Here is a 15,738-nt window from a genome sequence, read left to right as displayed (position 1 = left end):
AGATAGATAGAAGATAGATAGATAGACAGATAGATAGATAGATAGACAGATAGATAGATAGATAGACAGATAGACAGATAGATAGATAGATAGATAGATAGATAGATCTACCTAACTGTCTGTCTCTCTCTGATCTTCCTTCTCCATTTCTTGAACTCGTTATCTGTCACTTTTTACGATATATGCTCATGTACTCTCTCTCTCTTCTTGTTCTTCTCTCTCTCTCTTCTTGTTCTTCTCTCTCTCTCTTCTTGTTCTTCTCTCTCTCTCTTTTTGTTCTTCTCTCTCTCTCTTCGCGTTCTTCTCTCTCTCTCTCTTCTTGTTCTTCTCTCTCTCTCTTCTTGTTCTTCTCTCTCTCTCTCTTCTTGTTCTTCTCTCTCTCTCTTCTTGTTCTTCTCTCTCTCTCTTCTTGTTCTTCTCTCTCTCTTCTTGTTATTCTCTCTCTCTCTTCTTGTTCTTCTCTCTCTCTCTTCGTGTTCTTCTCTCTCTCTCTTCGTGTTCTTCTCTCTCTCTTCTTGTTCTTCTCTCTCTCTCTTCTTGTTCTTCTCTCTCTCTCTTCTTGTTCTTCTCTCTCTCTCTTCTTGTTCTTCTCTCTCTCTCTCTCTCTCTCTATTTCTCGAGCTCATTATCTCTCACTCTCTCTATATGATATACGCTCACATACTCTCTCTCCTTCTCCCTCTTTCTCTCTCACATACAGAGAATGTATGTATACATATACACATAAACTCTCTTTCTCTCTCTCCCTCTTTTTCTTTCTTTCTCTGTTTTTTTCTCTCCCACCCCCCACAAGCATTCTCTTTCTCTTCTTCTCTCTCTCACCCTTTCTCTCTCTCTCTCATTCTTTCTCCCTCTTTCTTACATATACACATACTTAAAATTTCTCTTTGAAGAAATATTGTATTTGAAGCTCTAGGCTTAAACCTCAATATCATTTTTACAACACTAACGATCTTGTTGAAACCCTTATTGATTTATATCACAACTAATTCATGAACATAAAAAATAAAGTCTTGCTCTTCACATTGCTTACACTAAACAAAAAAGTGCTTCTAATTCACTACAATGCTTATAAATAAAGAAATTACCTTTTTTTGGCTATAATAAGATGGAATGTAGATTGATGCTACATAATCATAAGATTTCAGTCAATTGTGTGTTTATTCACTCATCATAGTCTCATTTTATCTTTTGTTGCACTATTTCTACCAATTCTATAACTGTTAGATCTATCAAAGATATATCAGGTTTCTTTAGGTCCTCTGCACTTTTTCTACTTTTAACATATTTAGTTTATGCAAAGATAATCTAATATAATCACTGTTTATCATGTATAAACTGATAAATGTCTCATATTAGAAATACCAGCTGTTAGACCACAAAGAAAGCCTTGTCTTTATTGTGTTTGTTGCTCAAAGCTTCATAGTTGTGAATTCAAATTGTGTTTGTAATACACATGTGGTTCCCTCAAGTGATGGCAGTTAATACAAGGGAGATAGCCATCCTCTCAAAACATGGGGCAGGATTAGAAATTTGACTTGGAAATTAAGGAATTATATGGAAAAGATGCATAACAATCAGATATTTTATTTCCTATTTGTTTACTTATTACAAAGTTCATGCAATTTCTAGTTGGTGGTAATCATGTATACCTCTATTTCATTCTTTTTAGAAACTGTCAGCATGATGTTACCTGTAACTTATCAATAGTATGTATGTGTGTGTGTTTTCTTTGTAGAACATTAGTTATTTGGGAATCAAGAGAAAGAGAGTACATTCTTAATGTTTGTGTACAGAATGATAGTTGTTTCCAAGGGAAATGATTGTTATTTCTCTAAGTCTTCCGCACTTTTTCTACTCATAAAACATTTCCATTTCCACTAGTTTTCTATTACATGTATTTTTTTCTCCATAGAAGGTATAAGGCATCAGAAGACTATAGGTTGTGGCTTCAAATGATCTACTGTAGGTGTCTCGTTATATTATTAGTGAGGACACCTAATTCTGCATTGTCTTAATCCCTCATAATTGGTGAGAGTATCCTTCTTTTTGTGTAACTTCTCAAACTCAGAGTCGGGGCACTGCTGAAAGCTTCATTGATCAGGGTTGAGCCAGGGCTAAACAATGATGGCTACAACAACATTAGACAAGTCCAAATTATTCATCCTCAACATGATCTGTGTAAAGAGAGAATTCTAACAAATGAATTATTATACTGATTTCTTAATTACATGGCTAATTGCATAGTGGCATGTAGCTGATTTAATTATCCCTTCTATGTTTCAAGCATTTTCCCATTAGAACTGAAATAAAACATGAAATAATTGAAAATCTAATTAACCATGCCAGAATTTGATCTCAGAACCTAATTGGATGAAAATATTGTGAGACGTTGAGCTTTGTACTACAATATTTCTGCTTATTCTGTGCCTCTGCTCATTTACATTCAAACTGCATAGAAGAAGAGGAGCTGCAGCAGGTGGAAATAAGGGTTCACTGAGCAAAATAGTTTGGGATGCGATGGCTGTGCACTGAGCCTCTATGGATGTTGGTGCAGATTGGTGAAAAAGCTGAGTTTGGCAATGATGTGGTGGGAGGCGTGATGATGTGTGAGACCCCCTTCGGTAATGACTGACCATGGGATTGCATGGATAGAAAGTTACCCTCCCAGGCACAAGTCCAAGCAAGGATGTTTATGGAAGACCAGCAATCGCCCATGCATACCAGCCTCCCCTCTCCACACCACCAATGTTATCCAAGAGAAAGGCAAGGTCCGATATAGCTTGGCACCGGTGACACCACAACTCATTTCTACAGCTGAGTGAACTGGAGCAACATGAAATAAAGTGTCTTGCTCAAGAGCACAACACACAGCCCAGTCCAGGATTTGAACTCACAACTTCACGATCGTAAGCTCGATGCTCTAACCACAGAGCCATGGGAGGCATTGGCAATGGAATTGGGTGGAGTGTGAACTGCCAATGATGGTTGCACCATCTGACATCATCACTACCACTGTGACAGCCAGGTCTATCAAATACTGCCAAACTATATCAATGCAAAACAATATTAAATCAAGAAGCCTAAATCTTTTCTATTCCATTTATATAATATTGAATCAAACCTTAAAAATGATTTGAAAGATAATTGTTTCTTCATTTATCATGTTTCATTTATTCTATTAATTTTCTTTGAACAGATATTAGAAAAACTAATGGAAACAGGAAAATTCATCAAATTACGTGCCATTGATATTAGTCATACCAATGCATTGTCTGAGAATTCAATTTACAACTTCTTGCTGACATATGGGAAAAATCTTAAAGGACTTATGCTGTCTGGGAAACCAAAATTGACAGAAAACTTTTGGCTGAATGTAATCCCCTTTTTGAAAAACATTAAGTGAGTAAACTATCTTTTATTTCCTTTTATTGTCTTTCTTTCAGCCTTTGGACTGCGGCCATGCTGGGGCACTATATTCAAGGGTTTAAGTTGAACAAATTGGTCCCCAAACTTTTTTTTTTGTTTGCAGTCAGCTGCTTACTTTATTGGTCTCCTTTCTTAAAACTGCCAAGTTATGGGCATGTAAACACACCAACACTGCTTGTTGAGTGGAGGCGCAATGGCTCAGTGGTTAGGGCAGCAGACTCATGGTCGTAGGATCGCGGTTTCGATTCCCAGAACGGGCATTGTGAGTGTTTATTGAGCGAAAACACCTAAAGCTCCACAAGGCTCCGGCAGGGGTTGGTGGCGAACCCTGCTGTACTCTTTCACCACAACTTTCTCTCATTCTATGTTCCTGTTTCTGTTGTACCTGTATTTCAAAGGGCCAGCCTTGTCACACTGTGTCACGCTGAATCTCCTCGAGAACTATGTTAAGGGTACACGTGTCTATGGAGTGCTCAGCCACTTGCACGTTAATTTCACGAGCAGGTTGTTCCGTTGATTGGATCAACTGGAACCCTCGTCGTAGTAATTGACGGAGTGCCAACCAACTGCTTGTTGAGCAGTGGTGGAAGGACATACACAAACACAAAGACATACACACACACACACACACGTGAGTGTGTGTGTAGAGGCTTGTGGCTTAGTGGTTAGGATGTTGTACTCATCATTGTAAGATTGTGGTTTCGATTCCAGCACAGTGATACATTGTGTTCTTGAGCAAACACTTCATTTTTTGTTGGTTCACATCATCCCCCAGCTACTGATGAATTGATGAGTAAATATTCTGCAAACAGACTATTACAGGTGCAATAGTATTTACAACGCTTTTGTTAATTAGATGGGACTAATTAACAAAAGCACCAATACAGTGCTGTTATGATTAAAATGCCTGTATAAAATAAGATATTAATCATATGCTATGGTCAATTTAATTGATTTTCCCACATCTTTAAAATATTACTTCGTGTCTTTTCATAAGATATCAATACATTAATGATTTGCATTAGTCACCATGACTACCAAATAACAATTCATTGTACTTACTACTATCTATTTTCTTAGTGTATCTCTGTCAACAATGTAAAATGAATTCTTTATCACAGTGAATTATGCTACTTATCTTTCAATAATGGAGATATTAAGTCTCTTATCGTAGATTTTTTGCTAGAGTACAAAATTATCATTGGCTACTTTCATGTTAGATAGTGACTTAATTTAATGCACTGTTACTTTTTCAAGCATGTATTTATTTTAACATGGCAAGCACTGTAGAACAGAAGTTCCCAGTTAGCTTCATCAGTAAGCTAGTTCCAGTTCAGAGATAGTTGTTTTGCTTTGCTGATATCATAAATCTGCTTGGAAAAATCTCATTTCCCATATCTCCTGAAATCAATAAGCTGATCAATCATTTACTGGATACTATCAATGACAAATAGTCAAGCAGAAAAATTCAAGCGTTTGATATTTCATTATATTTTGTTTTTTTCTCATGCATGAAAGAACTAAATAAATATTATTTTTAGTTCATTTAACTCGTTCACTCTCTAACTAATGTTCCAAATTTGGTAGATTTATTGCTGTCACAAATACATACTTTCTATGGTAATTGTCTGATTTGATTTCCTGAAAACAGAACAACAAATATATCCTATCAAATAATCTCTATAGATTTCTAAATTTACCTGGTTTATCATTCTGAAGAGTTCCCAACCGTTCTTTATTTGAAGCCAAAAGAAATATTACAGTTGGAAGTTATCCAATTCAGCTAATATATAAATGTCTTAGATATACATCTTAGATAATAGCAAATTAGTTCTAGATCTTACACAAATGAAAACTCTATTTTGGATTTAAAAACTTTCTTCACCATGATAATATGACCTAGATATTTTTGTTCATCGAAAATAGAATTTCATCTAAAGCAAAAATAGCTAATTTCCTCCTTTAACATCTCTCTTTTTACACACATTCCATTCTACTTTCCTTTACACCATTTTCAATTTTTTTAGATTTCTTTTTTTTTTTTTGTCTTACTGTATATCCAAAATATATTAAATTACAGTCAATACGATTATTCAGACTGAAATTTTACCTCCTGTTCAACTCTGCTTTAGTTTCTACTGTTATTTTTAATATTTTGCTATACTACTTGAATGAATGTTTGTCTGTCCGTAAGTTTGTCTGTCTGCAGATATATACGTATACATGCATTCATGCACGTACATACGTGTGTGTGTACTTTTTTAGACAGGTTCTTGAACTTTTCTCCTTTTCCTTAGTAACTCTTAAGAAGCTAAATAGTTGCTTATGACTTGGCTTGCTTGCAACTTTCTTGGGAGTGACTTCCAATAAAAGACACAGCTATAGCAACATTGTTGTGTGATATTCCACCTGCCTTGGGCATTTAAACCTGGCTAAACCCATCCCTCTCTTGGTTTGAATACAACCAATGTCTTCTATGTGTGTGTGTGTGTGTGTGTGTGTGTGTGTGTGTGTGTGTGTGTGTGTGTGTGTAGATATATATCATCATCATCATCATCGTCGTTTAACGTCCGCTTTCCATGCTAGCATGGGTTGGACGATTTGACTGAGGACTGGTGAAACGAGATGGCTACACCAGGCTCCAATCTGATATATATATATATTTCTTTGCATCTTTGTGCCTCTCTCCATCTGTTTTCGCTCCTTGATACTTTCTGTAGAAGAGCAATGGCTCCAAATGTCAAAACTTCTTCCTTTTTTCCTGAGTATCAAACTAATACACATTGCTTGTTGTTCCCTCACGTGTTTCTGTCTTGCATTTTTTTGTATAATTTTGAACCATGTGTGTGTGTGTGTGTGTGTGTGTGTGTATGAGAGAAAGAGAGAGAGAGAGAGAGCGAGAGAGAGAGAATTTTTTCCCTATTGAGAGTGAAGGCTGAAAAGTAAACTGAACCTCAGAAGAATTTAAATTCCCAGCACAGAGACCCAGAGTGAGGAGCACAGGGCAGATGCTCCCACCAATATTCTAATGACTGTCGATTCATTGTCGATTTCCTGGAATCAGAATGATAACCACAATACTTCCTCTATTCTTTGCTCACAGACAAGAGACAAGACTTGATACAGCAGATTTTCTCTTCTCACAACAATTAATCTTGAATTTTTTTAGGGCCTTCTTATTTTATTTATTTTCTCCTTCTGAAAGACAGGTATTATAAACAGCATATAGTAATTTAATTGATTTAAGTTTTCAATTCTGGACTAAATGAACCAAATTTAAGTCTTGTTGCCTACATCATCTTCCATGCTAGCATTCATTGGATGATTTGAGAGGATCTAGTGAGCTGGAGGCCCATGTTGAGTTCCAGTGTCAGCTCTGGCATAGTTTCTGTGGCTGGATGCTCTTCTTAATGCCAACCACTTTACAAAGTGTACTGGATGCTTTTAACATGCCACTGGCGCTAGTGAGGTTGCCAATTAACTTGTAAGACAAGAAAAAGGACAGGAAGAAGGGGAAAAAAAAATTAAATCACTAAATGATAGGGGCAGTATTTGAGAGGCAGTAGGAGGCTGTGGTCTTATACCAGGTTTTGAAAGGTTGACATTTAAGAAGACAAAGATGAATGGAATGGAACTAAAGCACAATAGACACCCCTTATTGAGGAGATAAAACTGATTTAAAATGATTAAGATATTTCTTGTTAGTTAAAGATTTGAGTTGTCTCACACATGGAATACATAAGCAACACAGTCTTTTTGTTGCCAATTCTGTAATCTTTCAGAAAAACATTTTTTTATGTTTTTTACATCAGTTAAGCTTCAGCAGTGATACTGACAGAGTAGACTGACTTGAATTTTTCTATTTCCATGATGCAATTTCTATTCTTATCTCAGAAGATCACTGACAAGGATAGAAGACAACTAATTTTGTTTCATTTTTTATTCTTTTTATTATATTTTTTCCAGTTTATACCCAGTTTTTAGTTTTTATATTTTTTTTTTCCTATTCTTGTTATCCCCAAACACGCTTTGCACTATTTCTGGTAATAACAGAATGTAAAGAGTCGTAAGCACACTTCATTTAACTAGTTGTATGTACTTAGTTTTGGCAGTCCTTTGCACGGCTGTGTTTCCTACTGATGTAAGACAAAACAATGCCACGGCTAAACTCATGCATGAATGTCAGCAGAATAAAACGTGGGAAAAGCGGATGTATACATGGATGTATACAGGGATATATACACACATGTATAAAGGTGCATACCCTCTGCCTTGGGTTGGATATTTTATTACCTATTATGGCTAGTCAGTGTAAGGTCGTTAAAAAAAAACAAAAGATTAAAAGAAAAGTAATGACTGGAGCATTTAATTCTTTTATTTGGTTTCAGTCATTTGACTGTGGCCATGCTGGAGCACCACCTTTAGTTGAACAAATTGAACGCGGGACTTATTCTTTGTAAGCCTGGTACTTATTCTATCGGTCACTTTTGGCTGAACAGGTAAGTTAGGGCGATGTAAACACACCAACATTGGTTATCAAGCGATAGTGCGACAAACAAACACAGACACACACACAAATACATACATACATATATATATATATATATATATATATATATATATATATATATATATATATATATATGATGGGTTTCTTTCAGTTTCCATCTACCAAATCCACTCACAAGGCTTTGGTCAGCTTGAAACTATAGTAGAAGACACTTGCCCAATGTGCTCTGCAGTGGGACTGAACCTGGCAACATATGGTTGGGAAGCAAGCTTCTTACCACACAGTCCACTGTGTATTTTTCAAAACTGTTGAACCTTCAAATCTCATAGAAGTTTTGCAGGTTTTTATGCTTCTAATTATAGTGTTCACTTGAATTTTTGAAAATTAGGGTAAAACGCTTGGCATTAGGAAGGGCACCCAGTCTCAGAAACCATGCCAAAACTAACAATAGACATTCGTGCCGTATGCTGGCTTGCCAGCTCCTGCCAAAATGGTCGACCCATACCAGCATGAAAAACAGACGTTGAATGAGGATGATGATGAGAGTTGCGAATCTTGTTGAGAGGCTGATGTTCTGTTGTGTGTTGGGCTGGCAATACTAGTAATGGCAAAAAGGTGAGTGTGCATTCTAGGATTGTAGGTACCAGAGTGGAAATTGTCTTATCAACAATTTTTGTCTGTCTTCCAAATAATATTGACACTACACAAACATGTGGAATGTTTGTATGCATATTTGTCTTTTTAAATATATGTAGGTATGTGGGTATGTGTTCTCTCTCTTGCTTTGCACACACACACACACACACACACACACACACACACACACACACACACACACACACACACACACACACACACATACACATATATGTATACATACATATATGCACATGCATATATATGCATGTGTATCTGTGTGTGTATGTGTGTGTGTGTGCATGCATTTGTATCTCTGTGTGTGTGTGTGTGTATGTGTATAACACTATGATTAGACACTGTTTTTCTTTGTGTAGTGCTCAGCATACACTTGCAATAAATATCATAGGGCATATTAAATGCCTATCATTACTCCCATACTACACTTTTATCTTGTATCCCAACAATCTTCAGAGGACTTTCTAGAAGACAAGTTTGTCCTTGATTCTTGGTTTTCCAAAGCATGAAACCATAGTACAGAAGTTACCATATATATAATTATAGTGAAGGCACAATGGCCCAGTGGTTAGGGCAGCGGACTCACAGTTGTAGGATTGCGGTTTCGATTCTCAGACTGGACATTATGAGTGTTTATTGAGTGAAAACACCTAAAGCTCCACGAGGCTCTGGCAGGTGGTTGTAGCGAACCCTGCTGTAGTCTTTCGCCACAACTTTCTCTCACTCTTTCTTCCTGTTTCTGTTGTACCTGTATTTCAAAGGGCCAGCCTTGTCACACTCTGTGTCACGCTGAATCTCCCCAAGAACTACATCAAGTGTACACATGTCTGTGGAGTGCTCAGCCACTTGCACATTAATATCACAAGCAGGCTGTTCCGTTGATTGGATCAACCGGAACCCTCGTTTTTGTAACCGACGAAATGCCACGACAATATATAATTATAAAATTCTTCTTTAGGTGACATGTCCAGAATATAGGACATTGGTGATCACATCCTAACACAATTTTCTTTTCTTTGTTCTCCGTAACAGTTTCTCTTCCTGATATTGAATGCCTCTCCTTCTGCCAACCACTTCATCAAGCTTGACATCTGCATTATCCTCCATCTTCTGCTTCTTTTTCCTTCAATCTTTTGGTCATCACTAAATTCTCCAGGCCTTATTTCCTCAGCACATGACCAAAAAATCTCAGTTGCTTGGCCCTTATCTCACAAAGCAGTTTCATATTTACCACAGCTTGTGCCATTACTTCTTCATTGGACATTTTGTCCATGCTGTCCTCAATATTCTCCTTCAGAACCACATTTTGCAGCTCTCCAAGATTACACTTAGTGGTTCTATCCTTTGTTATTTGAATTTCCCACTGGTGAATTGCACATGTGATCAGTCAGTGTGTTGTGAATGAAGGTTGTCGATGAAGAAGGTTCTGCATAGTACGAGTATGACTGATTCTTATTGGTTGATAATGTTACAGACTGAGTGGAAAATATCTCACAGACTCTGGGTATCTATGAATTCATTTTGTTTCACCTGAGATATTCAGCTGCCTGAGAGAAATGTCCTTTATTGATGACAGGAAATATTTCAAACCTCCTCATTGCTTCAATAACTGGGAATTCTCAATGAGATAAAGACTGCACTGACACCCTGAAATAAGGGGTAGCTCTATCCATAATCTTCCATATTGCTATAGGATGTTGGAATCCTTGGTCCTTGAGTTCCCAGATAAATTGAAACAGGAAATGGGAGGTTTGTCTTCTCAGGAGTGGTTAACAAACTATGGAATGGTCTATCAGGAAACTCCCCGCTTTTTATTTTTCCAGACATCAGTTGTATTAATAATATTAAAAAGAATGTGTTTACTTTCTTATTTAACCCTCAGTGAAGCTTTATACTATATATATAATTTTGTAGTGTATATCGGTATATGTGTGTGTGTGAACACATCACATGTATGTGTGTGTGTGTGTGTGTGTGTGTGTGTGTGCGTATGCACCATACATTAAATAAAAATCTGTATTAAAGAGTAACAAGAAACCAAAAGCAAACCTTAGAAAATTTCAGTAAAACATTGTTTGATCAGTTTTTACAGAGTACATAATAAAATTCATGTCTCAATTATCAAAGAATGTATGAATGGGAGATAGACTAAGCCATATTGACCTACTTGTCTACACTATGAAGCCCCTTCCCTCACACTCCATTTGATATCAAAGGAAACAGAGGTTTGTTACTGAGATGCTTCAGCCAGCCCTGCTTGAAAAGTCTCTTGGCATTAACTTAATCAATCGACAGCTTGGAAATAATCACGATTCAAGTATACTGACTAAAACATACTTCATTCTGGTGTGTACTACCATATTTAGTACTCTGTTGGTCAGTGTCTCATAGGGTAATAGGACACTGCACTGTGAGGTAATATGGTATGTGGTAACGATTCTATCGTTTGCTAGTTGTCAGTATTGATGTCAGCTAATTACAGTAATCTTGGTATTCTCATGGCTACTCTTTAATACTGGAATAGATTAAATGATTCATTAGAATTACCTTGCTTTGGTTCTGTTTTCTTTCTTTCTTCCTTTTTGTTTCTTAGTCAATGCCATTCTTAGAGTTTATCGACAAAGTAAATCGTGCTGAATGTTTGGGTGTTGAGTCAATTTAAAGATAATTTAAAATCTTTATACAGTCATTAAACGAATTGTTTCTTCATCAACTTTTCTTGAAGTTTTTATAAATTTTGTCATTTGTTTATTTGAGGAAAATTATACTTAATACATTACTTGTTAACCTTCTAATAATAGCACTGTCATTCATTTGTCATGACACAACAGATGAAGACATTTAAATTACATACAAGAGTATTGACTCATTACCTTATGTTACATGTGAACACTGGACTATGGCATTAACGCATCTACAAGCCAGAGGTGATTTACGTTCAATTCTAAACAAAGTCATTTTATTTCATTGACTCATTATACCAGCAAAATTGCAGCTAGGCTGAAAGTCTAAAGAAAACTTAATTGTTCTCACTAAGTTGAGTTATCCTTGACAAACCATGAAAATTCAAAAGGTTTTGTAGTGACCAAATGGTTTATTAATAATTAAATGATATTTTTTATTTCAAGCTGGCAGAATCATTAGCATGCTGGGCAAAATGCTTAATGGCATTTCATTTGTGTTTTATGTTCTGAGTTCAAATTTTGCTGAGGTCGATTTTGTTCTTTGTCTTTTTGGAGGTCAATTAAATAAGTACCAGTTAAGCACTGAAGCTGATTTAATTGACTTACACCCTCCCCCAAAACTGGGAAGCAAACTTGTTACCAGACAGCCATGTCTGCATCTATGTTTATGATGTGAATACAGTTTGAAATCTGGGTCGATACTTTTGACATAAGAGTCAAAAAGATGTACCTTGTTGCATAAACTACGGGCATTTACGGACAACAGTTTATATCTGGATTTCAGATGATGATGATATCCAAGGGATGGCTGATTGTTCTTGTTTAGTTTCCCATGATTTTGTATTGCTAGTTATTGTGGGTGCAGTATGCTCAGACCAATTGATATCCCTTATCCATGACTCACCAGACTTGACAAATTTCCATATTTGCCCATCGTCGTATAGGCTAAAGCTTTCCTGTGGCACAGAGTTGCAATTTAGGGAAGCTACAGTTCTTAGCTTTGGGCGTACATCAGGTGGTAGGCCAGGGCGTGCCCGAAAGGTAATTCTGTTTGCATGCCGAGCCCTATCAGTGGCTAGATGGTATGCCCGCACCTCAGTAGAGTTCGAAAACGACAGCCGAATCAATCTGGGTTTGGATCCTGGTCGGCCAAGGCGGAATGCACTTTATGAAGGAATACAGCTTAGGTCCTTAGATGTGTTGCCAGTAAATGCCCGTAGATCAACTATGTCTTCTGATACCCCAACGACACTTACCTCATGTGTGGTTGATTCAGTGGCTTCCTCGATATGTCTACATTGGTCTTATAATTCTTGGCCGAGACTAGTTGCTGTTAATGTTGCCTCCTCTATGTTTTCCAGACATAATGTATCTAGAAATACATTTTTCATGATAATGGTTGAGCATGAGATCTCAGAAAAATGTTGCTGTTGTTTCTAGCAGATCCTCTGACAAAACACTGGCTCCTTCCTTGGTTAGTTTTTTAGTGAAGGTAGTGTACCTTATATCCAGGTAACCCAAGCAACATTGATCAAACACAACCATCCCTGAGTTATGTTGTGTGAAACTTAATGCTGTTTATATTACTTTATAGACTAAATTACTGTGATATTGCTAGGATTGGTTTTAATGTGTAACGAATTTCTTAGTGGTATTTCAGATCTAATTACCACTGTCACTGTCATTCCTTTACCTTATTCTAAGTCTAATGTGTGTTTAAAAAGGTTGCAGATGAGAGTTGTGTGCTACATATATGTATAAATAACCATATATTTGTCTGTCTATCTGCTTATTTATCTAGACACATGCACACACACACAAAACATGCACCTGCATATTTTTATAGAAATCTACTATTCAGATGACATAGGATATAAAAAAAAGATCAATGGCTTAGAGAATGGCTACTTAAATGATCATTAACTGTAAACAATACACGCACACACGCACACACACACACACACACACACACACACACACACACACACACACACACACACGAAGAAGTGCTGAAAGGTTCCTGACTTTGGATTAAAGAAAATGCAGGAGGATCAGTTCATTGTGGTTTTACTCAACATATTCCCCTCTCAGATTCACACACTCATTGCAGTGGCCCTTCACTTTTTCTCAGCCCCTGTAAAAGAACTCAAAAGGTTGAGCCTCCAACCAGGCCTTTTGTGATACCCTTAACACCAGGAACTTTTCAGCACCCTCTCGTACATACATACATACATGCAGAGGTCATAGACCAACAGGTCTTGGGGTCTGACAGTACACCATACGAGGAGAGAGAGAGAGAGAAAGAAAGAGAGAGTGAGAGAGAGAGAGAGAGAGAGAGAGAGAGAGAGAGAGAGAGAGAGAGAGAGAGAGCAACAGTATCAGCACTAAGCAGTAACGAGGAATAATGAACTTTAGGTTAATTATTATATGTTTGTGACATATTTTAACTTATTAAAGTAAATTCATTGCCGTTACCATGGAGAAAAGATATTTTCTCTTATGGTGAAAAGTGTAGAAACACCATACCTGCCCTGTGCTTCGCACTAGCAGACTTCCAAATGCATGTTTCTGGCTTTTTCTGGCTCTTGTATACGCTTATGTATATGTGGGTGTATCTGTATGTACCCTTGTCCAGACTTGGAAATGAGTGGCAGTGTCATGCAAGCAGGGTTGTTCGTTTACGATCTCCTCTAAAAGACATGTTACCTTGCATGGAAATAAATGAGAGTTGGTGATATATATATATATATATATATATATATATATATATATATATATATATATATATATATATATATATATATATATATATAATAAATATAGATATATGTATGTCTATAGTAGAATAATAAAAAGATAGTTCTTGGCACAGTGTTATATATTTGAAAAAAACGAGTCGAGATGGCTTTTTTGTGTGGATAATTTTTATTTTAATAATAATAATATGGAATTTAAACAAAACGCAAGGTGATTGTGACACTTCAAAATTTCTTCAGCAGTGGCTTGTCAGACGGTGTAGATGAGTATGCACGTGTATATGTATGTGTATATATATATATATATATATATATATATATATATGTATGTATGTATGTATGTATTATATCATATTATATCATATATATATATGTTCATATGTAATATATCTGTTAAGCTAACTTGCACAGCATGTGATTACATTTATGTAAGAGACCAGGTAGAATGGTGACTGATGTCGCTGCAGTTGTAGTAGTAGCAGCAGCAGTAGCAGCAGAGTTTTCTGCACTGGCAGCAGTATTCGAAGCAGCAGCGGCAAGTGCAGCAGTAGAAAAAAGGTGGTGGTTGCAGCGGGAACAGCAGACAGAGTGATGGCGGCAGTGGTGGTGGTGGTGGTGGTTGGGTCGGTGACTGTAGTATTGTTTGTTTCTGTGGTGTTGGCAGTGGAGTCGGAGGTAGTGGTTATGGTGGTGATGATAGCAGCAAAGATATCTGTACTGGCGGTAGTTTTAGCAGTGTTATTGTCAGCGATTATAATGATGTTGTTGTTGTTGTTGCTATTGTTTAGTCCCTGATGAAGCAGACTTATAATTAAAGGCATTCCAGTCACGACCACCCTAATCAGTCCTACCCCACCCGGTATGTCTTTTCCTTATTTATAACCATAAGATGTGATTTACTCTTTTACTCTTTTACTTGTTTCAGTCATTTGACTGTGACCATGCTGGAGCACCGCCTTTTAATCGAGCGAATCGACCCCAGGGCTTATTCTTTGGAAGCCTAGTACTTATTCTATCGGTCTTTTTGCTGAACCGCTAAGTTACGGGGATGTAGACACACCACCATCGGTTGTAGAGCGATGCTGGGGGAACAAACAGGCACAAACATATACACACATATACATACATATATACGACAGGCTTCTTTCAGTTTCCGTCTACCAAATCCACTCACAAGGCTTTGGTCGGCCCGAGGCTATAGTAGAAGACACTTTCCCAAGGTGCCACGTAGTGGGAATGAACCTGGAACCATGTGGTTGGTAAGCAAGCTACTTACCACACAGCCACTCCTGTGCCTAGGAGGAAGTTTTGTCAGTTAATTCTAGCAGTTAATTCTAGCAGGTCAAGCATCATGCAGACTTTGTTGTTTGTTTGAGCTTTGTGATGACAACGGTGGAAGTGGCAGTGATGGTGGCGATGGTGGTGGTGGCGATGGTGGTGGTGGCGATGGTGGTGGTGGTGGTGGTGGTGGTGGTGGTGGTGGTAGCAGTGATGTAGTTGTAGTCTCGGCAGTCGTTGTGATGTTGGCGGCAGTGCAGGGGTGAAGCAGGTAGCTGACAGCAGCTCTCTGTTGTAGAGTCTAATGCTTTTGCAGTTCAGCTTGTGCCATGCTAAGACACAATAGAAAATACCTGCTGCAAATATTCAGTCAGTCGGTCTCTTGATATTTCCGAAACACGAGGTGAGGAGCGAGTGCAAAAGAGAG

At 37.3% G+C, this 15,738-nt stretch overlaps 1 protein-coding gene across 10 annotated transcripts in view; it reads left to right on the top strand.

Annotated features, from left to right (window-relative positions):
- Nucleotides 1-15,738, top strand: part of LOC106876006 (F-box/LRR-repeat protein 6) — a 336,390-nt gene that overhangs the window by 294,562 nt on the left and 26,090 nt on the right. For all 10 annotated transcript variants that reach the window (XM_052975599.2, XM_014924360.3, XM_014924365.3 and 7 more), the window contains one exon: nt 3,200-3,402. In XM_052975599.2, coding sequence (XP_052831559.1) covers nt 3,200-3,402 — 203 coding nt within the window. The remainder of the gene's footprint in view (nt 1-3,199; nt 3,403-15,738) is intronic.

The sequence above is a fragment of the Octopus bimaculoides genome, chromosome 2, assembly GCF_046866305.1.
Source record: "Octopus bimaculoides isolate indiv1 chromosome 2, ASM4686630v1, whole genome shotgun sequence".
In the NCBI taxonomy this organism is placed as follows: domain Eukaryota; kingdom Metazoa; phylum Mollusca; class Cephalopoda; order Octopoda; family Octopodidae; genus Octopus; species Octopus bimaculoides.
This window is presented reverse-complemented; position numbering and strand designations above follow the sequence as displayed.